The 25772-nt window shown below is 43.3% G+C and overlaps 1 protein-coding gene across 1 annotated transcript; it reads left to right on the top strand.

Annotated features, from left to right (window-relative positions):
* The first annotated feature begins 334 nt into the window (after positions 1–334).
* Positions 335–14921, top strand: LOC115659670 (inducible T-cell costimulator-like). The gene is made up of 6 exons (XM_030580150.1): positions 335–500; positions 7637–7678; positions 9700–10038; positions 11414–11526; positions 12205–12295; positions 12975–14921. The coding sequence occupies exons 1-5, from the start codon at positions 443–445 to the stop codon at positions 12292–12294; spliced, it is 642 nt and encodes a 213-aa protein (XP_030436010.1). The 5' UTR covers positions 335–442; the 3' UTR covers position 12295; positions 12975–14921.
* Positions 14922–25772: the final 10851 nt, after the last annotated feature.

Raw genomic sequence — 25772 nt, 5'->3', positions numbered from 1 at the left:
TGCTGGACACTGGTATTTGCGAGACACATACTAGAGAGGTGATGATGGTGCGTGCAGGGGATGGATTAAGCTGGAAGTAGCCACCCGTGAAAGTGAATATCGAAGGTGGCCTATATTCTATGAGGTAAACTAATGACACAGATGCTATCGCTGCTGGGAAGATGAAAGTAAGACGTGAACTAGAGGGAAACAAAAGCAAAAACACAGCCATTCCCCCCACGCACAGACGTGTGTAATAGCAAAACCCCTGCTGACATAGCTATAATGTTGCTATGGGCTATTTAAATAAAAGAGCCCTTTAAGTTATTGTATAATTCCACTCATTGCCCACAAAACCACTTCCTTTCCTATGAAAGGGGCAACAATGACAAAAATGTAAATTCTGCTTTAGCTTTGAAAACTTAAGCCAGACGGCTGGGGCTGGTGTCTGTGTCAGACAAGTATGAAGTCAGGAGTTTTAATGTTCTGTCTCCTCTGCTTTCAGATGGAAGCTCTCTGTGGTAAGTGACATTCGGAGTTTTGCTTCTTACAATAATCATCCATAAGGCATTTAAGATACACGATGACCAGATGTGTAAATAGGGAATGACTCGGGATGGGATTGGGGGAACAGAAACAGTTAAGAAAAATAGTTGCCAAGAGGAAAGATGTCAGTCTCAGCCTTACCACCACCACAGAGGTTGGTGCCAGCACAGAACATTCGTGCTGTCTTCGAGACACATGAAAATATGCACTTTGGCTGTTTACTTTCTTCACTCATCTGCTTGGAGTGACCTTTCAGATGTAGCTATTGTAGTGCTTTAGCCATCTTCCCTTATGGAGCAGAATCTAATATATTAGAAATGCAAAAGTGTATAAGGGGATCCATACTGGGCTATTGATTTCAAGGAGGAGTCATGTTTGGGAGGCGAATTCTTTTAACTTGGAAAACACATATGAGCTGGAGAAGTGGTGTAGGTCATTTATATTGCAGGCTGGAAATGCAGAGTGATTTACAAGGAGCCATGGGTGATGCCATCGATCTGAAAATGACCATAACACTGACAAGGCATTTTATGGGATTCAGCACCCTAATGCAGCATTGTAGTCTGCAAAGTATAATGCGAAAGCTCGGTTCTTTTTAACTTCTCTGAAATTCACCTTCCATTACATACCATTCCAGTGCAGAAATTCAGTCAATATTTGATTAAAATAAGAAATCTCATTAATCTACACACTGTTGTAGGATTTAGTGTGATTTGTCCTAAGTAACAATATTCTGAAGTCTGGGCTTTGGTGGGTATTATTACTAAGCCCCATTTAAATGTGTTCCTTTGAAGGTCAAGCCTAGGGCCATTGGAAGTATATGCTACTGAAATTACAGTGATATAAAGTAGGTTTAAAGTCTGTGGAATTTCAGTGCTTTCAAGGTTTTATGCAGAAATTAAGCTTTTATTTAAGTAAAAAAGACTTCCTAGCCCTTCTGATTGTGACGATATGTTTCAGAATGTTAGCTAATGTAATGCCGACATCCTAAGCCTTCAAACAGGCAGATTGGAAGAATGGATGAAATCCTGGCCTTATGGAACGTCATGGCAAAACTCCCATTGACTTCAGTGGAGTCAGGGTTTCACCCAATATCTCAAGTAGTGTGTGAGCTGGCCCTCGTCTCAAGGAGGAGTTAATCTGAAAAGCTATTAATGAAAACAAAACATCAATACTAACCACTTCCATTTTGGCAGAAACATCCAGCTAACGTGTTTTATCCAGTGTAGCTGGATTCATTGGAAAGGACATTTCCTACAAAAAGAATAAGGCTGTAAATGAATGTTCTCTCAGACCCTAGAATTTTTTTGACCCTCAAGCTGGGAATCAGAGTGAAAGGAGGAGCAAAGGGAGGGTAAAGAGTGTGATTTCCAAAACTCCTCTGAGGGAAGAAATGAAATCTCTCAGGAAATGTTTTACTACATTGCTTTCAACATATAACACGGTAATTATTTACTATTATTATTATAATTAAAATGGACAAGACAGGAAAAAATAAAGGGCTGTTTGATTTAGACTATGTCAACAAGGATGCAAAGAATTTATGGAATATGTTACCCTATAAAATACTATTTCCTAGCATTTTAGCAGAATTTCAGTAGGAAAAACGTAGCAGCATTTTAACAAAAATGCCTGCAGATTTGCAGGCCCTAGTCATGATCTCTAGATATATTTCTAATCAGAAACTGTGCCATGTAAATTAAAATTTATTTTAGTCTTTGCAACTTTGTGGCCTAATGGTGATAAAGAAATCACTATGAGACTGTGCAGCCTCATGCTCCAGTCCCTACCCAGACAGCTATTTACTTCATTTAAATGGAATTTGATCCTGCATAAGGCATGCAGGACCAGGGACTAAATAGAGAAAATGAAAACATCAGGCCCTCAATCTGACCTGAGTTTTTTGTATTTATTCAGTTTATCTTGGTAGAGCTTTACATTGGTCCTCTTTGAATTTCTCCCTCAAACAAGTTTTCCTAGCATATTTCTCCACAAAATCTCCAAGAGATTCCATATTAGTAAACTGCCTGTCTAAAGGTCATGGTAACACTGCCAGAGGGCTGCAGATCAGACAGCAGTGGGGTTCTGGCTGTGGAAAGTTGTCTATTCTATATTTTTCATGTAGCCATTTAAAAAAAAGTTAACATTTGCCAACAGTTATTATGGGTTACAATGGAAACCTCCTGTTGTCAGTGTAGGGAGAAGCCATGCTCATCTCAGATACTAGAGTGAGGTACTGAATGGCAAATGCTGACATTTTAATAGAGACCACCATAATTTATGTTTATCCTATAGCATAGATAGGAAAGTAGTACATCTGTGGCCACCACCTTGTTTCCTGTAGGATAGCTCTGCTCTTTGAGTCTGGGACCTGATTCTACAAAGACTTATGCACACACTTAGCTTCAGACATGTGAGTAGTTTAACTGAGTTCAGAGGGCTTAGAGGGGCTGGAAGGGTCAGTGCTACAGTGACTTAAAGTTGTTTTTGTTTTCTTTATGCTACTGGAAGAAGAAAAAAATAATCCAAGCTCATCTTCAGCAGCTGAGAAAGTTTGTGACTTTCATGAGTACGTTACAACTAAGGCTGTGTTCTGAGAGTCAAACTACAAAACAAAAACAAAATCCCCTCACCTCCACCCAATGGTCCAAGACTATTTCCACCCAGCTGTCCCACCCTCAACTCCAAGTTTCAAAATGAGGGTTAAACTTTATTTTATTTTTTAAGTCTGTTATGGCCAGCTGCAATTTTACCTGGGCTACTTGCAAATGGCATTGAGTCATTGACCAGTCTGAAAGCCAGTAGCAGTTGGTAGCCAGCTGGCAAATAAAACACCTATTGGTTACTGGCCATCCAATCACCAATGGTGCAGAAATCCTTGAGCCCTCACCAAAGTGCCCACTGACTCTATTGAAGATGGTCAGGAAGATGCTCTAACTCAGGAAGCATGTTGGCTGGACAGAGTTAGAAACAGATTTTAATCTCTTATGGAAGCCAACATAGTTTATGCACGCTTGTCTGCACACGCATGCCTGTACCCATCAGCTCCACATTGCAATCAGAAATATAAGTGGCCAGAGTCTTTTCCTTAAACCAGGGTAAACCAAGAGAAACTCCACTTAAGTCCATAGTTACACCTGCCTGTGTGAGATTTTAACCCCTGCCACAGGCTTCTTATTGCTATTGTATTACTTCAGCCTGATTTTAACGAAAAAAATACAACCTTAAAGATGGCACTATTCCAAATACTTTAATACAGAAAAGGAAGAAGCCATTTTGCACTTGGTATAAGAAACAGTGCTTATACATTCCCACCCATCGCATCTACATGTATCTAGCTAGTTCCTATCCGGGACTGATGGGATCCCAGAAGTAACATCCAATCTTGGAACAAGAAAAATTTATCCATGTGGACACACAAATCTCCTTGTCTGCCTCATTCCACAATGACTGATGATAATGATATTGTACTGGCCTGTCAGAAATGTTATCCATTCCAAGTGTTTGGGTGAATAGGATTTTGCAAAGTTGTATCACCTGTTAAAGCTGCACATTTGGGACAGTGAAAACAGCAGAACCAACCACTAGCTGCTGGCAAGAACTCTAAAGGTTCAGAGGTTTGCACAGTTTGGAATTCATTTCCACCCAATACTACCTAGTAGTTAGACAACAGTGTTCGCTACAGTTTCTGTATTAATCATCTTGCAATTTTCAGAGACATTTTGCAACACTTCATGGCAGTCTCCATTTTGGCAAGGAAAAACACAGCTTTTACTGGCAAAGCTAACTTGGGCTTATGAAGTATGCTTGTGAAACTGGTGATGTGTTGTTGTAGGAGTTGCTCTCTTTATGCTGCGATAATCACAGAATCACTAAGGTAAGGTTGGAAAGGACCTCGAGAGGTCATCTACTCCATGCTGCTATGTGGAGGCAGGACAATATCTACCTAGACCATCCCTGGCAGGAATCTGTCTAACCTGTTCTTAAAACCACCCAATGAGAGGGACTCCCAAACCTCCCTTGGTAACCTATTCCAATACTTAACTATCCTTATAAATAGAAAGATTTTCCTAATATCTAACCTAACTCTTCCGTGCTGCAGATTTAGCTTATGTCTTGTCTATGGAGGGTAGGACAAGGAGCTGCATCCTCCCCCTTGTCATCTTTTCTCCAATCTAAACATGCCCAGTTTTTTAGTCTTTCCTCACAGGTCAGGTTTTCTAAACATTTTATCATTATTTCCCTCTTCTGGACTCTCTCAAATTTGTCCATGTTTCTTAGTGTGTGGCAACCAAAACTGGGTACACTACTCCAGCTGAGGGCTCAGCAGTGCAGAGCAATTACTTCTCATGTCTTAGAACGCTCCTTTTAATACACCCAAGAATATTGGTCATTTTTGCAACTGCATCACATCGTTGACTCATTCAATTTACTCAATTTGCAGTTGACTCACTCAACTCCCAGACCCTTTTTTGCAGTACTACAGCCTGGCAGCATTTTCACCTGTTACTCCACAGAAACTGATTATTACATCATATTTACCAAAATGTTTACTCAGTGACATGATCTTATCATTCCTCAGCCTTCTTGGTGGTTAAAATTCTGGGCTCAGGAAGATACAAACTATCCTTCAGCTGGGCACAGTCACACACGAATTTTATGCTTAATGACCCTTCCCTGCCATTTCTATCGCTGGTCAGCAGTAGGGATGACACCTCAGCATACAAGACAGATCGCCACCACTTGCACAAAAAGAATAACTCCATTAGCTTGTAGTAAAATTAGCTTGCTAGCCTCTATGTGGACCAGCCACTAGGGGGGGTGAAACAGTGTGATACATAGGGTGACCAGATGTCCTGATTTTATAGGGACAATCCTGATTTTGGGGTCTTTTTCTTATATAGGCTCCTGTTACCCCCCCACACCCATCTAAATTTTTCACATTTGCTGTCTGGTCACCCTACTGCTGCATGGGTTTTTAGGATGAAATTCACTGCTGTGTAAAGCTTGTGGCCCACTTAAGCATACATAATCACATAGTCCCATTGACTTCAGTGGGGCTATTTGTGGAGTGAGATGCTATTCAGTGTTAGAAAGTATAGCAGAATTTGGCCCTATTTAACCAAAGCAATTGAACCTCAAATCTAAAGAGCCCCAGACTACTATTAAACATGCCTCAAAAATATTAGATAAGATTTAAAATACTAGGTAAACACTGTAAGCTTTACACCTGATACACTGATACATTTTGAACTTTTTTCTTCTCTCTACTGATTTGTCAATGTGTTGCCTAATGTTAAAACTAACTATCAAACTATAGCCCCTACAATTAGACAGTATTTACCAAATCTTTACTTAAAATAATTAACAACAACACAGCAACTTCCCCCCCCCCATCAAACTTTACCTAGGAATATGCAAAGCAGCAAGAATTATTTTAATGTTCATTCTTTCTCTTGGTGCTGGCACTTTCTGTGTTTGTTACTTTATTGTATAACAGGCTTTGGTCTGTAGTGCGTATACGGGAGGTGACATCTATACTCCACCTGGGCGTTTTACCTATCTGTCCTATCACCACACCCGTTGGAATGGGACACCAATATCTTGAGTGTCCACATACATGGCAATAGCCCGGAAAGTGGTACGGACTATTAGAACTATCATAGCATCAGACAAGGGTAAGTGACTGGGCATTGTGGACCAGAGGCCATGTGGTAACAGAGGAAGAGTATGACTCAGTCATATAGGGGTGACAACAATATCTTGTTTCTGTAGCACCTGCCAACTGAACACCTCAGAGTATTTTACAAATATTCAACAACATAAGTGTCTCTGGGCGCCTGCCAGGGATGTACATATTACTAAATGTTCTGAGGACACTGAGGAATGGAGGGACTTGACCAAGGTCACTCAGCATGTCTGTGGATATAGATCTCCCTACTCACTAGAGTGTATGTTCTTGCTCTCTCTTCAGGATGCATTAAGGTCTAATGGAGAGTAAGGTAGGGAGAAGCTTGCAGCCATGTGCTTCTTCAAGTTCTGCCTCATCCTCCCTCCTCACACTTAATACTTTTTAGTACTGGGAAAGAAGTTAGTCAAAATACAACAACTTTTCAAATAATGTACAATAGACATGACAAAAACTAATGTTTTCAGGGACTTTCTTTAGTCTGACATACAACTGGTATTTCTGATGTCTTTGCTAATAAGGAGGTTTTAGCATGCTTGATGTAGGAGAGGTGCATTGCTTATGGCGCTTCCCTGGCCAACGGGCAGCAAGTGGGTGAACAAGACTTCAAAGAAGCACGAAGCATGAATATGAAAGATCACTGGAGTCCAGAAACAGAGCATACTGGGCCAGACCCTGCAAAGACTGAAGCATGTAATTATCTATGCCTGTGTGTTTGTAGAATCGGGACAAGAATGCAAGCTCTTTGGGGTAGTGACTGGATTTTAGAATAGCTTTGCACAGCACCAAGCACAATAGGGTCCGAGTCTGGCTGGGGCCACTAGACAATACTGTAATATCAAAACAATAATATATTGGCTCATTAAAATTCTTAATTAACTATTTTCACTCTATTTCCCTAGCATACCAAAATAAAGTTGCTTGAAGTGAGTCTTTCAATCCAAATGACTTTTGAAAGCCTTACTGAAAATATCATCAGAAGTAGAGAGCCAGACTTTTCTATCTGGCTGGCTGGCTGGCTGGCATCCTGCTGATCTTAGGAGCCCTGATAAGAGAAATATAAGGCCTTGACTATCATCTGAGTACATGGTCCAATAACTTCTGATTTTGAATCCTGTCTAACACATATTCTCTCTGTAGCTTTAGGCAAATTACTTACCTTGCAGCTTCAGTTTCTACTTTCAAAATACAGATAATACTTACTTTGTGTGGGTGTTTTGTGAGAATTAATGAATGCTACATAAGTGATTGATCTTAATGCTGGATCCATTAATGCTCTTTAGCTTCTGATTTTAATATTTTGCAATGATTTTATTGCATTGTAGGATTTTATTTTTAGCACTAGAAAATTATGTTGCCATCTTTACATCACATTATGACCCCTTAGTTATTTTAAACAGCAAATTACATTTTATTTTTCAGGAACTGAACGCTGTTCATCACATCGACTATGCAAAAATATAGGTAAGAGACATTTTTAAAATAACAGCTAATATTTCCATAAATTGTCTTAAGAGGGCTGTAAATATTTTTTGTATCACAATATACTGGTTCTTGAAATGGAAACATGTCCTTCTTTACAATGGACATTGCAATTCATTCATCTTCCCAAAGGGTTTCCCAGTTCTGTTAGCTATTGACTCCTACAAAAGCCAAACTGGGAGGTACTAGGAGATCCTCAGACAGGTGTTTTAATTGACTTCTCAAAAAAAAATTGAATAATTTTTGCTGTATATGAGGTGACGGCTTCACTTCTCAGGGATTTTTGTGAGCACCTGCGGCCAGAGAGGATGTGGATTTTGAGTGGTGTGAGTGGGCATGAGGTGATATTCCTTCTCCCTACCCCAGCAAGCTTCAATGATAAGAGGAGATATAAACATGTCAATTATTAAGGTCAAACTTAATAGCTATTGCATAGAGGAAGGATGGTTTTATGAATAAGGCACTGAACCGGGACATAGGAGATTTGTATTCAATTCTACTCTTTGTGACTCACTTACCCATCTGTAAAAGAAGAATATGATCATCATCTTCTCCAACTCTTTGTTTGTCTTGTCTATTTACATTATTAACTCTTTAGGGCAGGAACTGTCTCTCTACACAATGCTGGGTTCAATGCGGCCGCTAGGCACTACCATAATACAAATAACTAGTATGCAGTATCTAAACACTAACAGTGACCTACACCAGCTTACACTGAGTTAGTGCACATATTTATTCAGCAGCATCTTCACGAGCTATTCTACTCCTTGTTTCAACATCTGAATATAGTAATTCCTCACTTAACGTTGTAGTTATGTTCCTGAAAAATGTGACTTTAAGTGAAACTATGTTAAGCGAATCCAATCTCCCCATAAGAATTAATGTAAATGGGGGGGTTAGGTTCCCTGGAATTTTTTTCATCAGACAAAAGACTAGATAGATAGACAGACACATACACACTACATTTTAAACAAACAATTTAATACCGGTACATAGTGATGATGATTGTGAAGCTTGGTTAAGGTGGAGGAGTCAGAGGGTGGGATATTTCCCTGGGAATGCCTTACTGCTAAATGATGAACTAGCAGGCGGCTGAGCCCTCAAGGGTTAACTCTCACACTCTACAAGGCAGCAGGAATGGAGGCAGGGGAGACAGCATTGCAGACAGAGACAGAGACACACCGTGTGTGCATGAGAGAGAGATGTGCATTTTCCCTTTAATTACACTGCCTTGTTAATTAGATCAGCTTGCTCAGACCGCAGCTGCAGCTAACAAGCTCCCTCCATCCTGAGTCCTGTTGTGTATCCCTCACTGCTCTATGAAAGATGGGGTAAGCGGGGTGCAGGAGCAGGGGGGAGGGGGACACCCTGCCATTAGCCCCCCTCTTCCTCCCTTCTTTTCTCCCCCCCCCCACAGCAAGCAGAGTCTCAGGGAGCAGCTCCAAGTCAGGGGGCAGGAGCAGCACATAGCAGTGGCGGGAGGGACAGTTGATCTGCCAGCAATTGGTAGCCTTCTGGGCAGCTGCTGCACAGAGAACTTAGGGGAGCAGAGAGCTGATAGGGGGGCTGCCAGTGCACCCTGGTTCCAAGCCCCCACCAGCTAGCTGCAATGGGCTGCTCTTTCTGCAAGCAGTGGACAAAGCAGGTGGCTGCCAAATGATGTTAGAAGGGAGCATTGCACAACTTTTAATGAGTATGTTTCCTAACTGGTCAGCAACATAATGAAACAATGTTAACCGGGACGACTTTAAGTGAGGAGCTAACGTATTAAATGTGCTCAGCAACAAGATGGAAAAGAATTCAAGGGTGTCCATAAGTGATATAGGATATATTTTTCTCTCTCTTTCTGCTATCAAGGGAATGCACGTTGTGGGTTACTCCCCAAAACCAGACAGTTCTGGACATGCACACTTCAGTAGATTTCAGTGCTACAGATATGTTTACCTGGTTTGATATTTACTTGGAGATTTTCCTGCATAGTATAATTATTTTTTTCTCTGCAGAACAACCTACTGTCTCTGACCCCCAGGTGACGGTTGAATTTCACAATGGGATCTTCAAATTCAACTTCAGTGACCCTAAAAATGTTACTGAATTCAGCATGACACTGCTGAAGGGGCATGAGAGGCAGGAAATCTGTGCATTCCACATGGAGAATGGGAAGTCAATACCTGAAACTAATAGCAGCTACTGTGAGCCAGTGCACTCTGGCAATAGCACATCCTTCATTCTCAAAAATTTGGAAAGCAAGCACACCGGCATTTATCTCTGCTGCCTGGAAATCCTTTTACCTGCTCCCTACATAGACTGTAGGGTAAATGAAACCTATTTGTATATCCATGGTAAGTTCAGAGCCCCTCTCTCCTTACTCTAGCTTTAGAGAGATATAAATGAGAGTGTTTCTCTAAGATACCAAAGACAAACCTTGAATTAATTCTAGATTAGCACAAAAATCCTTTCTGAGGTTTTCCTGCATGTTTCACAGGCAAAGTCTTAGTTATCAGTATCAGTACTAGAAGCAATACATACATCTAACTTATGGCCTGATCTAGAGAGGTGCTGAGCACTCACAACTCCCATTGCTCACCTCTTTGAATCAGGACCTGGGTCTGTTAGGTAACTTGGGACTGTCTATCAAAATCTAAAGACAGCAAAATGTCCTATCTGAAAGGGTCTGTGACTGCACCCCAATGGGTGCTGAATGAACATCAATCATCTTTTGAGTTGCCATTCATCGTGTCTCAGGTATCTCACCTTGGCTGGTTTGCAAGTGTCTCGCCTCTAGCTGAACAAGTTTATAATCTCTCCGCCCAAGCCCCTGCCTTTGTCCTCTGTTACGATGGATAATAAAACCATCCTCCCAGTTGTCCTCTCTTCTTCTTCCATCCCTTCCCTCCCCCAGCATCTGGGGAATACCAGGGTAATCGTGAAATTCAATGGCCCATGTTATGTCAGATCTGATGATTTAGTGCTTCCTTAAAAATAGATTAATCTATGATCCAAATCCTGTCACTTCTCTTGCCCAACATTTCCAAAAGCTACCCCTTCCTTTGTGTCTGGGCCACCAGATTGCTCAGCCACAGCCGTGTCATCTCATGCCTTGACTACGGCACTCTCCTCCGGTCTCTAACTTTGCCTTTCTCCATTTCATCCAAAATGTTGCTTCCAAATTCCTTTTTCTCTCACCAGTCCTTTAGACCATTGACTCACCACTGGGCTACTCATTAAATTAACACTCAATCTGGTTTGGGCCTTCAAGGCCCACCCATGATGCAGCCCTGGTCTCCTTTCAGATTGTCCTTTATCCCTTCCATTCTGTGAACAATATTAGCCTTGATACCTCTTTCACTTCTTCCTCACACAAACTCCTCTGGACCATTGCTGCATTCTGCCTCATGTTCAGTGTGTCTTCCTCGAGTCCATTCACCAAGCCAACCAATCATTTAGATACCTCTCAAACACTGACTTCTGCCATTTCCCCCATTGCTTAAAATGCATGGAGTTGCAAACCTGAAAAAAAACTGTTTTAAAGCAAGCTGGGGTCACTATCTTACCAAAGCTGGTACTCCAAGATTATGATTCTCCCACCCCACCCCCACCCCAGCACCCACTTTTTCCAGACCACTCTAAGCATTGATCTCACCTACACAAAGTGTATGGGGGGGCGGGGTAATTTAGACTGCTAATACTCAGTGATTTTTTTTTAATATGTTCTAGACTCAGAAACCTGCTTTGTATCAGAAATGATGTCATGGATGCTTATTGGGATCACTGCATTTTCCATGGTTTCCTGTATCTGCTGCATAGTAGCCTGTTGCTTAAGAAAGAAGGTAAGCAATTTCCATACACAGTCCTAGGTCCAAAGCTGATACGTTGAGGGCCTGATTTAGTTTGATTTAGGGTATGTCTTCACTAGCAACGTTTTAACGTGGCTGTGTCATCACGGCACCAGTACTGGGAAAGAGCTCTCCTAGCCCTATAAAAAAAACCCACCTCCACGAGGCGAGTGCACTATCTTGCAGCGCTGTAAAGCAGCAGTGTACTTTCTTGCTCAAGGGTGTGTTACAGACACATGCGCAGCATGTGCTAAGAGTTTCAATGTCATGTAATTCAGTCATCAGTGACAGCAGCTCAGTTTTAATTTTTTAAGTCAGACTAGCCTACTGATTTAAAGACCTGGAGCCATAGGAAGAAAGAGCAACTCCGCACAGATCAGCAAAAATACCTTGGGAAGCAATTCACTTGGTAGTTTTCTTCAAGAGGGGAAAGAGGAGTAATTCCAGCTCTGTTCCCGAGCAAAACCTCTTAAAAACAAAGGTAACAGCCACAGAAGAGAGAGTTTTGTTGAACAGAGTCTGCTTTCCTCTTCCGATCTGTGAAGTTTAGAGGCTCTGATTTTAATATCCCATTGAAAGCAGAGCGAGATTAACCACCCCATTAAAAGGACAAAGGCAAGAGTGAATGGGGGTTAGAGACAATCAACTAAATTCAGAGCATTTTCTTTGCAGACACAACAATGTGAATCCAACTCCCATGAGTTCAACAGTGAATATATGCCCATGGCAGCAGTGAATGCAGCTAGAAAACCAGCGTTCTAAGGTTGTACTATGTCTTTCTGCTGAATCATTCTTACATCGTTAGCAACATGCTTTCTCTGTTAGGAAAGGTTTGCCTGACCTGCCTCCAACTGGCTTTAGGAGTGTGTGTTGTAAGTTATAATTTATCGTACATAGTGCCATCTAACAGGAATAGCAATCTAAAAGCAAAATCCCCAAAGAGCTTACCAATCAGAATAGCGGACCAGTCCCCAGAAATGTTAGTGCTTCAGAACAGGGCCATGTAATAACTTCAAGAATGAGGAACTGATTTGAAGCGTCAATTGATTCAGACTCTTGTGATGCCACATCTTTCCCAAATATCAGAGGGGTAGCCATGTTAGTTTGGATCTGTAAAAGCAGCAAAGAGTCCTGTGGCACCTTATAGACTAACAGACGTATTGGAGCATGAGCTTTCGTAGGTGAATACCCACTTCGTCGGATGCATCTTTCCCAAAGTGACTCTGGGGAAGTGCCTCTAGTTCAGCTCTGAGTATACCTGCTTATCAAACTTTGGACCATTACAATAAAGGCCAGGCTGTGGCTGTTGGCTCAGGTGTGGGAGGAGCTTTCGCCCGACATGGGCCCTTATATAGAAATCAGCCACAATTTAGAAGGGGAGCAGAGCTAGAAGCTGGAGTGATTCAGGCTTGTTTACAACCAATTCTCAATTTCTGTTCCAGGTGTGAACTTGCAAGTAGGTCACCTGTGGCACAGGAAGTTTCCTGGAACCTTCAGCCTCCGGCCACTTGAATGCCAGTTTCACAGCCAAAGAGATTTTCTGAGACTGAACTCATACGATACTGATCTGCTCAACAATGAGCCATTAGCTCTAGAGTTATTTCCAGTGGCGTTTTGCTCCAGATAGTCTGTGTTAACGTGGACATGGCCAAATCCATTGACTGCATATCAAGTGTGACAACATAAAAAAAAAACAAAAAACAAAAACAAACTTGTAGTTGAAAAATGTAGAATGTTTCCTTGCCAAGGATATTGCTGCAGTGCTGCATAGAGCAATTATGTTATACCTTCTGCAGAAGGTTTCTTCTATGATACCTCCCACGGGAAAAAAAAAATGAACTACCTCCACAGGCCACTCCAGCAGCATGGCCGGCAACAGCAGCCATTTTACAGCACATATTACTGCTTTGTTATGGCCAGTTTAGCAAGATTGGTCTTCACACTTCTTAACAGCACCACACTAGGATACTTTAGTGCATATGTACATTCTGTCCCTTGGATGGGGACTCCAGACAACAGAGAAACAATGGAAGGAGCGTATAATGTACTTTCTAGTGTCATCTAGAATCTCAGTTATTGTGCATCTTTTTTTTAGTTTTTTGGATTCTCACTACATCTTCACAACCCAGACTGCAGGGATCCTCTTTTCCATGTAGAGCTAGGGAAATTACAGAGTTTTTTTTCTAGAAGAACAAAATTCTTCCAGTATACATTTTATATATTAAAATCCCAAGACTGAGGCTCTTAATTACATAAGTAAGGGTGGCAGGATCAGTCTCTACATGAGAAAGCAAGGCACAGCCTCCTTATCCCATCCCTTTATTTATCTGTATTACAGCGCATACGTAGTAAGACCAGAATATTCAAGAGTCTTTCATCACCTAGAAACAGAGGAAGATGAAGTTTCAGTCTTAACTTGGCACTACCTTGCTTTTGTGGCTTTGCATCAGACTTTTATCATTTCCCGTAGAGCAGCTCAAAGCCTCAATCACCTTCAGAGTCTATTGATAGTATGCGTTAAATGGCCCACTGGGAATCAAACCTGAATATCCTGCCAGGCAGTGCATAGCACATCACTGTTCAGTCACTCTAAAATTAGAGCATCATACTAAAACCAATGTCTCTAATTCATTTACGAAGCAGAAATCCCAGTAAGAAATACTTCCATTCTCTATCAGACAGAAAGCCAGGTGGCTTCTGCGATCAGGGACAGTTAACCTTAGAAAGGAAGGCAGTGACTATCTCATAAGGGCTTCTCCACAAAGGACCCTGAATGAGGTGGTTTTGCAGACAAGGGCTGAAAGTCTCCAGCCGAGCTGACCTACCTTCAGACAAGTACATAAAGTCTAGGAGAATCAATAAATAATAATGAATAAATAATAAACAGCAAACCAGAATGTCTGTGGCTAGAGCACTACACTGGAACTCAGATCTGGGTGCTAGTGCTGGCTCTGCTACTGGCCTGCCAGGTGACTTCAGGACTTTCCCTTTCTGCACAATGGGGATAATGAAACTGCCTTCCTTGGTAAACCACTTGAAGATCTACTGATGAAAGATGCTAGAGAACAATCCCTAGCTTTTACTTATCTGTGAGATATGCTGGCTATGAGAGCCCTGTGTAACACCTATGAGTCCAAAGGAACCTATTACTAGACTGAGAAGGAGTCTCATGAAACTGCAAGTTCCCAAGAGAAACAGGAGGTTGTCTCGGAGGTATTTTCTGATAATACACAAGGTGTAAGTCTGCCCCAAGTGGTTCAGGGGAAAAAATCATTGAGTTCTAAAAATGTCACATTTTCACACCCTGTTACAGAAACGAGCCTCTCTAAATGAGCTTGGTCTAGTCTAAAACTTTGCTATTCCTTTGTTTTATATGAGATCTCTCTGCTCTTAATAAATCTGGTTTTTATTACACCAAATGGCTCTTAGACTGCTTGGAAAAATTCACACACACCATCCTGAGGAAACAAACCCCTCAACCCACAAGAGGAGGTAGAAAAGGGAAGAGGGTGTTTGCAGTTGATCCCTGCAACAAACTGGGAGATATGTGCTTTATTTATGGGTGGCAAGTATAATAGGCCTGTGACAGGTTCGGTCACAGAAACCCCTTTGGGATTATCACCTGATGTGCTAGAATTACCTCTGAGCCTGTTTTCTCTGCCAGATTGGGACTCCAGAATCCTGCCTTGTTGAGCCAGACATGCTAGCCTGCTGCAACACAGACCCAGGTCTGGTCCATGCCCCTAAAGCTGCAGACTTAAAACAAACACTGCTCAGCAGGTCACCTATTTCCAGCACCCAGACACCCAGCTCCCAATGGGATCCAAACCCCAAATAAATCTGTTTTACTCTGTATAAAGCTTATACAGGGCAAACTCATAAATTGTCCACCCACTATAACACCGATAGAGAAATATGCACAGCTGTTTGCTCCTCCAGGTATTAATCACTTACTCTGGGTTCATTAATAAACAAAAGTGATTTTATTAAATATAAAAAGTAAGATTTAAGAGGTTTCAAGTAATAGCAGACAGAACAATATAAGTTACCAAGCAAAATAAAGCAAAAAACACACAAATCTAATGTATTAACATTAAGAAACCGATTACAGGTAAAATCTCACCCTTGGAGATGTTCCAATTAGCTTCTTTCACAGACTAGACTCCTGCCTAGTCTGGGCCTAATCCTTTCTCCTGGTACAGTCCTCGTTAGTTCCAGCAGACATCTTAGGTGGAAAGCAGGGGTGACTGGCAGCCCTCTTTGTTCCGTTCTGTTCCACTCCCTTTTATAGCCTTGGCACAAGGCGGGAATATTTAGTCTCTCTGAGTCCCCACCCCTCCTTCTAAATGGAAAAGCACTGGAATCCATCTTAAACCTGATATCAGGTGACATGTTCACATGTCCTGTGAGACCCCAACCTCCATTCTTCCAGGGCTGGCCCGCACCTACCTAGGAAGGTTTACAAGTAAACAGAGCCATTTACATGTCATTGATTCTGAAGCACCATAATGGCTTCCACTTAACATGTTTACATTAGTAATACAAGTTTATATCTTATTCTCCTAACTCCAGACATAGAAATAATACATGCAAACACATACGATGAACACACTCAGTAGATCATAAGCTTTGTAATGATACCTTACAAGAGACTTTTTGCACAAAGCAACTTACACTCCTAAGCATATTTCCATTAAACACTGTTGAGTGCAACATCACAAGGCCAGGGCCTGGGGCAACTGCTGCTGATCTGCTGCAGGAAGCCTGGGCCATGGTGTCCTTGCCTGAGCCCTGCCTCTTGCTTTCCCTGCTCCATCCTTTCCTTGAGGAGGCCCCCCCCCACCACCCACCACTGCCTGTTGAGTCCCTCCTTGGTTCTCTTCTCCACTCCACCCCCCTGTGACGGGTTCCACCCAGGGTGTCAGCTGGAACTGGAGTACCACTGAGCCCCCAACCCACCAGCCTGGGCTTCCTCTCACACTGCACTGCTGTGACAAGCTGCAAAGCCCTCCAGCCTTCACTGTCACCAGCATGCACACAGGTAGGGACATACCCAGCTGCAGTTACATGCAGGCTCTCTGACCATCAGCATCCCAGCCTTGGACCCCAGAGCAGTACCCATCTTGCCCTGGTCAAATTTGGCCTGTATATGGGTTTAAACATCTGGTCCACCTCTCACTCAATGCGAAGACAACAATGCACGCTTGTGGTAACCAAGTGGAGATTTTTTCCAAGCACTCCAGTCAAAGCTCACTGGTCTGGATTAAAACATAAAATAAATTTATTACTACAAAAAATAGATGAAGTGATTATAAAGGATAGCAAACAGATCTAAGCAGATTACCTAGCAAATAAACAAAAATGCAACCTAAGTTTAATATACTAGATAGGCTGGATATGAATAGCAGATTCTCACCCTAACTGATGGAACAGGCAGATTTGTAGATACTTAAGACACAAGATACGCTTGCTTTGCAGCTTGAAATCCCTGGGTTTTTCATACACAGGCTAGAAATCCCTTTAACCTGGGTCCAGCACTTCCCCTAGTTCAGTCTTTGGTCCTCAGGTGTTTCCAGGAGTCCTCTTGTGTTGGGAGTGAAGAAATCTGATATCACTCCCCACCTCATACAGCTTTAGCATATGGCAGGAACTCTTTGTTTCAAAGCTTGGTTCCCAAACCACTTTGTGGAAAAATGCTGACATCCCAAGATGGAGTCCAGCATCATGTGGCCTGGTCACATGTCCTTGTAGAGTCATAGCAGCCATTACTAACAGGCTATCTGTAGACTTCTCAGGAAGGCTCACCAGGTGGAGGATAAACTTCTCCCAAGGCCTATTGTTTTTCCTAATGGCCCATTACCCTGAATAGGCTCTTCACAACCAGCTGTCTAAACTAGAAGCATCTTGTCTAGTGGACGTTACCCAGTTGTACCTACATTTGAAGTACAGATACATAGTCAGTATTTATAACTTCAGATACGAAAATGATACATGTATAGAAATAAGATAATCATATTTATTTTTTTCCAATGACATCTCACAGGACTTATCTTGCATAAAATACATCATAACATAATAATATCACTACGAAGAAGATGGGGTGCAGTGTCACATGCCCCTCTCCAGAGGTCCCCTCGCTCACTGCATCCCTCACTCACCTCTATTCCCCTGGTGAGATCCTCCTCCCCGGCAAGGTTGCCCGCTGCCTCCCTCTTCGCTCCCCTTGCCCCAGAAGCCAGCAGGGCTCAGCGCCGGCTGACAACCTGGAGCTTGGATCTTGGGCTGGCCAGCAGCCCGGGGTGGCCCAGCCAGGGCTCCTCTGGCCACAGGGGATGGGCCGGCAGGCTGGGAAACAGCCTTGAGCAGAAGGAGGGAGGGCAGAGGCCTAGCCTCCCCAGAGGGGGTGTTCACGGACCTCCCATGGCTTTATTGTTATAAATATTACATGCGACTCCGTGTCCCTGTTCAATTTTGTATTGCTGCCTACTTGAACTCAAAAAGTCAATTCAAACCACAGCTGGTGGTTGGCCTAGGAAAGGAAGTTAGAATGATGAGATAAAACAGTCACAGGAACACACTTTCAAAGCAGCTAAAAGAACATTGGGACTATCACTGGCAGGTGTTACTTCCTGGGGATAGCAGCATTGACAGGACTTGTTTTCTTAAGTCTGAGACACTAAAGACCACGACTGATTAAAAGGTGCCTTTAGGGGAAAGGGGAAGGGCAAGTGGTCAGGTCAGCTTACTGGGAGGCTGACACACAAACTGGGGGAAAAGTAAGAGCCGCAGGCCTTGTCTTCCTAAGCAATGCCTAGGGCCACGTCTGCACTACCCCCTTATGTCAGCCAAACTTAAGTTGCTCAGGGGTGTGAAAAATACATCCCCCGAGAGACATTGTTATGACAGCATAAGTGATCGTGTGCACAGTGCTACATTGGCGAGAGATGCTCTCCCACTGGCACAGCTACTGCTGCTCGCCGAGGATGATTTAATTACGCCAATGGGAGAGCTCTCTCCCTGCGGCATAGGGCAGCTACATGAGAGATCTTATAGCAGTGTCGCTGCATCAGTACAGCTGTGCTGCTGTAAGCTCTCTAGTGTAGACACAGCCTAGCTATCTAGATCAGGAGCAGCTAAAAGGTGAAGGGCTTGTCTTCATATACAGTGCAGGTGCATCTGCAGTGCTTAATGGAGATGCTCCGATGTCGAGTTAATCCACCTTCCCGAAAGGTGGTAGCTATGTCGATGGGTGAGCTCACTGTCTACACGGGGGTTAGGTTGGCGTAAGTAGGTCACCAGGGGTGTGGGTTTTTCCACACCCCGAGTGACGTAGTTATACCGATATAGGTCTGTAGTGTAGATCTGGCCTATGTAAGATCCAGATTGTTAGGCCTCTTTTTTAAATGTTAACCCACATCTCTGAATGCTGTATTCCTGCAGTTAATATTAAACAGTACTGTTTGAGAAAGCTGTGTGGTTACTGTTTTAACTACTATCACAGCCCCTGGAGAGAAGTCAAGGGCCTGGTCTACACTATGTGTTTAAACCGATTTTAGCAGTGTTAAACCGATTTAACGCTGCACCTGTCCACACAACGAGGCCTTTTATATTGATATAAAGGGCTCTTTAAACCAGTTTCTGTACTCCTCCCCGACGAGAGGAGTAGCTCTGAAATCGGTATTACCATATCGGATTAGGGTTAGTGTGGCCGCAAATCGACGGCATTGGCCTTCGGGCGGTATCCCACAGTGCACCATTGTGACCGCTCTGGACGGCAATCTGAACTCGGATGCAGTGACCAGGTAGACAGGAAAAGCCCAGCGAACTTTTGAATTTCATTTCCTCTTTGCCCAGCGTGGAGCTCTGATCAGCACAGGTGACGATGCAGTCCCAAATCCAAAAAGAGCTTCAGCATGGACTGTGTGGGAGAGACTGGATCTGACCGCTGTATGAGGAGACAAATTTGTTCTATCAGAGCTCCGTTACAGAAGACGAAATGCCAAAGCAATTGAAAAAAATCTCCAGGCTATGATACAGAGTCCACAGTACAGTGCTGCGTGACAAAAGTCACGGAAAGCCAAAGAATCAAATGGACGCTCATGGAGGGAGGGAGGGGGTACTGAGGACTCCAGCTATCCCACAGTCCCCAGCAGTCTTTGAAAAGTATTTGCATTCTTGGCTGAGCTCCCAGTGCCTGTAGGATCAAACACATTGTCTGAGATGGTTCAGGGTATAGCTTGTTAATTTACCCCCCTCCTCCCCTGTGAAAGAAAAGCGAAAAAAATCATTTCTTGACTTTTTTCAGTATCACCCTATGTCTACTGCATGCTGCTGGTAGACGGGGTGCTGCAGCAGTGAACAGCAGTATCCTCTCCCCTCCCCTCCCAGGTGGCAGACGGTACAATGCAGTAGGACTAGTAGCCGTCCTCGTCATCATCCCTTGAGTGCTCCTGGCTGGCCTCAGGTGAGGTCGGCCAGGGGCGCCTGGGTAAAAATAGGAATGACTCCCGGTCATTCCCAGTAGATGGTACAGAATGGCTGGTAACCATCTTCATCCTAGCAACTGGGGGCTGAACTCCATCAGCCCCTTCCCTTTCATGTGTAAAGAAAAGATTCTGTACTGCCTGGACTATCATAGCAGCGGGATGCTGGGCTCCTCTCCCCTGCACCGTTTAATGTCCTGCCTGGACTATCATAGCAGCTGGAGGCTGCCTCCCCCTCATTTTATCTCACTAACACATCAGTGTTTCTTATTCCTGCATTCTTTATTACTTCATCACACAAATGGGGGGACACTGCAACTGTAGCCCAGAAGGGTTGGAGGACCAGGGAAGCAACGGGTGGGGTTGTTGCAGGAGCACCCCCTAGAATGGCATGTAGCTCATCATTTCTGCGGAATCTGACATGGAGTGGCTGTGCCCTCTGATACACTGGTTCTCTAGTACACTTGCCTCATATTCTAGGCAGGACTGACTCTATTTTTAGATACCATAAAGGAGGGATTGACTCGGGGAGTCATTCCCATTTTTGTTTTTGCGTCCCCGGTCGACCTCAGCCAGAGGCATCCATGACAGCAGCAGACGGTACAGAACAACTGATAACCATCTCTGCTATCTTGCAAAGGCAAATGAATGCTGCTGTGTAGAACTGCAGTACCGCATCTGTCAGCAGCATTCAGTACACATACGGTGACAGTAAAAAAAAGCTGAACGGGCTCCATGGTTGCCGTGCTATGGCATCTGCCAGGGCAATCCAGGGAAAAAGGGAGCGAAATGATTGTCTGCCGTTGCTTTCACAGAGGAAGGAATGAGTGACGACATTTACCCAGAATCACCCGCGACACTGTTTTTGCACCATCATGCATTGGGGTCTCAACCCAGAATTTCAATGGGCAGGGGAGACTGCAGGAACTATGGGATAGCTACCCACAGTGCAACGTTCCAGAAATCGACGCTAGGCTTGGACTATGAACGCACACCGCCGAATTAATGCACTTAGTGTGGCCGTGTGCACTCGACTTTATACAATCTGTTTTACAAAACCGGTTTATGTAAAATGGGAATAATCCCGTAGCATAGACATATCCAAGAGCGGCGATCTATCTGCTGAAGTAGTCAGGGGGCTGTATTCAAGTGCTAGTCTAAGAAGGAGTGAATTGCGGAACTCCTGCCCTCCCTCCCCTCCCCACACACATGAGAGCTGAAGGACTGAGATCAGACATGTTGGGGTGCAATTGATGAGAATCTCAATGGTGAATCTTGCCTGGTAATCATGACAATCGCCACAGAGGGTCTCTGTCAAAAGAGACATGGACTAAGGAGTAGAGATGGTCAAAATATATTGAGAGATTACAAAAGCGTTTCAGAATTTTGAAGTGGTTTCCATTTCACTGAGTTTGAAAAGGAACAATTTTTGTTATTACATGAAAATATTCAAAGTATTTTTGGAAATGTTTTGAATTTTTGGTTTCCCTTCCACAGACACACACACTTCCCCCTTTTTTCCTGTGTGTGCAATAAAATGAAATAGGGCCAATTTTCCTTCTGCCACTAACTTTTCCACAGCTGAGGAAGCTTTGAAAAATTAGAGTGGCAAGAGGAAAAATGAAAAGATGAAGAGAAAATAATCTCCTAGGCAAAACTCATTTGATCGTACTCAGTGACAAGAAGGAACCAAAGAAAAAGAAAAAAAGAAGTGGGAGGCTAACGTTTTGGTTTTTATGAAAAACAAAAAAATTGGAAAAATTGGAAGCATTTCTGTGGAAGTTTTTAGTTTTGGAAAAGATGCTGAAAAAAATGTTTTGACTGAAAAATATCAACCGGCTCTACTCTGGAATTCTCTTCTAGATCAGACAGCTGTATATGTAATGCCTAAGTAGCAACCAGGAGGACAGCATTTGAGAGACTGAAGATGCCTAGTCTGAAATTCCAGCAGGATCTAACTGAATTTTCCATGTGTAGCCAGCAATAGATCCTCCCTATTACATTAGAAATATAGCATAACGTACACAAATATCTGAGCATCTTGTCAGCCACAATGGCTTGTATTCCATACTTTTTGACTTCAGTTGTTAAATTGTAAATACATTTGGGAAATATTTTTATTGAAATTTTCCAGCAGTTGCCTCAGTGACAATAGCACTGGTAAAAAAAAACCAAGTCCATTTGTTGGACATGAGGAAAGAAGAACTAAAGATCTAGTGTCAGAAAGAAACTTTTATTCTTGCTTTTTACTGAGAATTCCATCCCTCTTATTTACACTCTACCTTGATACAGCGGTTGCCCTTTTCATCTTCAACCAGATGCCGTTAGCTGAGTATTGCCTAGATAATTTCCAATGTCCTAGTTGTAAGTAAACACTTGAAATGGAAATTTAGAACTGGCAGGCAAACTAGGCTGAACTCAGTTTTACTAAAGAGGTGGTGTTATGTAACCCTTCTGTCAAGCAGAGTTGGCAGCAACAAGGGCCAGGGTCAATATCCGAGGGGGTCCCTCTTAACAGTATAACACAGAACCAGCGTTAGCCCCCCCGCAGTTGTAATGCTGACAGATGCCAATCATCAGGTGAGATTGCACCTCTGGAGTTTAGTGGATGAGCCTGTACTGCATGAGCTAAAAGCCAAATGGCTGTAGAGCGAGCACACACACACACACACACACACTCTCTCTCTCTCTCTCTCTCTCTCTCTCTCTCTCTCTCTCTCTCTCTCTCTCTCTCTCTCTCTCCCTCTCTCCCTCTCTCCCTCTCTCTCTCTCTCTCCTTGTTGCCACTAGATGGAACAGAACACCACATCCAGAAGGGGTTGTGCCAATCTGCACTCCACCGCACCGCCATCTGTTCCCTCGCCGATGGCCCTGCACTGTCACCTTCTGCTACCACCTCTGTGAGTCACTCTTGAGGTTCCTCTCAGCTCTCAGTGATTTCAGCTCTCAGTGGAGGAACCTCATTGCTAGTGCAAGCAGGGCAGTCTGTTCTGTGCAGAAATGCTGCCCCGCAATAGGTCTAAGCACTTAGACCTGATTATCAGTGATTTCGGCTCTAGAGGTCACTTCAGACAAGAGACTCTCAGAGATACCTAATCAGGTCTATCTTTAAACACAGGAGACGAGGAGCTCAAGTGATATTTAGGATGCTTAGGCAGAGCCCACATCACCAGGCAGGAAACCTACCCTCTCCCTCTCCCTCTCCCTCTCGGTTCTGGCACCTGGACCCCCTGCTTAGCAAGTTCAGCTCAGTTGAGGGTGACCCCTCAATCAGGTCAGGCAAGTACAGTTCTGCTGCCCTTCAATCAGACAATAAGGATAATATTTCATTACCCCTGCATTCAATACTCAAACAATTTGTGACCCAACATCAGCCAAAATCGATTACTTTGGCAACACAGCTCTGTCTGCTGGATACCTAGGCAGAGTAAGTGTTTTCCTGTAAATGCAGTCTGGTCCTGAAGCCTTTCCCCTCCCCAGTTCATCATGGGCTGTCAGGGGAGAGCTCATTCAGATCTTGCTTACAGTTCTATGAAGCAAACACCGGAAAGATTTGAAGACTGGCCAATGTAACTGTATAGCTGGTTTGGTAAAAAGTGTAACAATAGATGTATACAAAAGGACGCATTTTATAAAAGATACTAAGAGCTTCCCCCCATTCCACCCACAATTTAGACATCTGCATATTTCAAAAGGGCTTGAAACCCAAACCCGGATCTGAATTTTGCAAGTTTTTCTTCATAATGGGCTAGCCTATGAACAGAAATCTGAACAGTCTCGCACTTTGTAAGGCTGAGATTCAGAATCTACATTTTGCAGCTAATCTATAACAGGGATGAAGCATCATGATAAAATGGTAGGGGCCACATTTCCTTAGCACATGCTTTTCATTAACTTCAAAGTTTGAGTCATCTTAAATTTCCCTCAGGTTTCCTATCCATAAAGGTCTTACAATTTGTATTTAAGAGTAGGGGAGAGCAGACGAACTAGATTGAAACAAACAAAGGAATCAAGACTGGGCTCTATACCAAAAGTATCATCACACTACTATTATTTGCAATCAGATTTATATACAGAGATTTCAGCATGCATGTGTCCGTGTATCTTGCTATGGAGCAGTTGCCAAAATAATAAAATGGGGAAAGACGTGGGCTATCTAGACAGGTTATTTAAAAAACTCAGTTGTATCCACAAGAGTTCCCAGGGGCTGCCCATGTAGAGGTCACTGGGGAATTGGGACTAAATCATAGAGTTGGGTTAGAGTTGAACTGATGACAATAGAGATGAAAGGTTCTATGTACCCATCTCAGTTCCCTGAGCTATCCAGGCCATCATTTTTCAAGTAATCTACCAAATCTCTCTCTCAATTCAGATTTCCCTGGGAGATGAAATTTTGAGATTTGTATTTATGCTTTAGGATTATGAGCTCAGTTCACTAGAGGGGAAAAGGCGCCCAGCCATCTCCTGCAGCAAAATGAAATGAGCAGATCAGCACACTTGAGATATGAGAAAGGGGGTGAGGAAGTGGAACTTCATCTAAATGAGCATTTCTGTGCTACTTAGCTCCTCAGCTGAGTAATAAGATCTTATGTGGCTGCAGATCAAGGTTTAATAAAGAGAAATCAGCCCTGATGATCAAGGAGAAGCATTTAACTGCAACACAGAGCAAAAAATCATTAAAAAAAAACCACCTTAGAAATATTGAAGATATTTCACACTGCAAATCCTGCATCAGTTCTCTGCATTTCCATACATCCAAACCAGCAATTCAAAGAGATACTCCGGCATGCTGTGTATTTTGAAACCCCGCTCCCCAATCACTGTATCCTTGCACACATGCAGCAGCAGATTTTGCAACAGCCAGTATTGTGCACCCACATCTCTCAGATTAGAGTTAAGGGCCAGACTGTGCATGGCCCATGCAGGAAGAAACAAAGGAAGTGGGGGGTGTCTCCCCTTTTCACTGGGGCTAGGCACAATGGCTGTCCTTGTATTCTCTTAAGTGTGGCATTGCCGTCTGTTGAGGCACAAGCTATCTCCAAAGGAGGAGAGAGGGGGGGATAAACTAGAGCCATGATCCTGCCCCCTCCCCCAACAGAGCTCATTGTCTATGGATGGCGGTGTACATTGCACCTTCCCAAGTGGCAAGGCATCCAAATGCTCCCCCTGTGAGATGCTGTGGCTCTGCATGGCCCCTAAAGCAGGTCAATGCCTACTAGGTCCAAACCTTGAGCAGAACAGTTGATATTGGGATCTTCAGTCACTTGGCCACCCCAAATCACTCCAGAATATAGTACTCTTCCATGTATTTATTTAAACCAACCGTTCTCCCTTTGTAAATAACTTAGTTTTGTTCTCTCTGGGGGTTAAACTCCTTTTGGGCTGACTGCAATGGAAAGCAAGGCCGTTCAGTGCACTGAGACTGGGTTTTACAAGTGTGTAATCCAGAGTTATGTTGCTATACCCAGCTGAGTGCGGAAGATCAGCTACTTCCCTGGTGGGCAGAGAAGTGGATATTGAAGACTATGAGATAGAGGGGTAGCCCCAGGACCCTGCCTCAGTTTCCCCAATCATGCAAGCTGGTAGACCAGCTCACCAGTGTGTCAGTGATGCTTCCACCAATGTCAGTATTTCAGTCTCTTTTCCCAGAGATGTGTTTACTAGTCAAACACAACTCAACATCAATCAAGTAAACAGGTTCTGCCCTCTGGCCACTCCTAAGACATCTGTCTCAGAGGGGTTCTGCTGCTGCCTGCA

This window comes from Gopherus evgoodei, chromosome 11 (genome assembly GCF_007399415.2).
Source record: "Gopherus evgoodei ecotype Sinaloan lineage chromosome 11, rGopEvg1_v1.p, whole genome shotgun sequence".
NCBI classification, from domain to species: Eukaryota; Metazoa; Chordata; order Testudines; family Testudinidae; genus Gopherus; species Gopherus evgoodei.
This window is presented reverse-complemented; position numbering and strand designations above follow the sequence as displayed.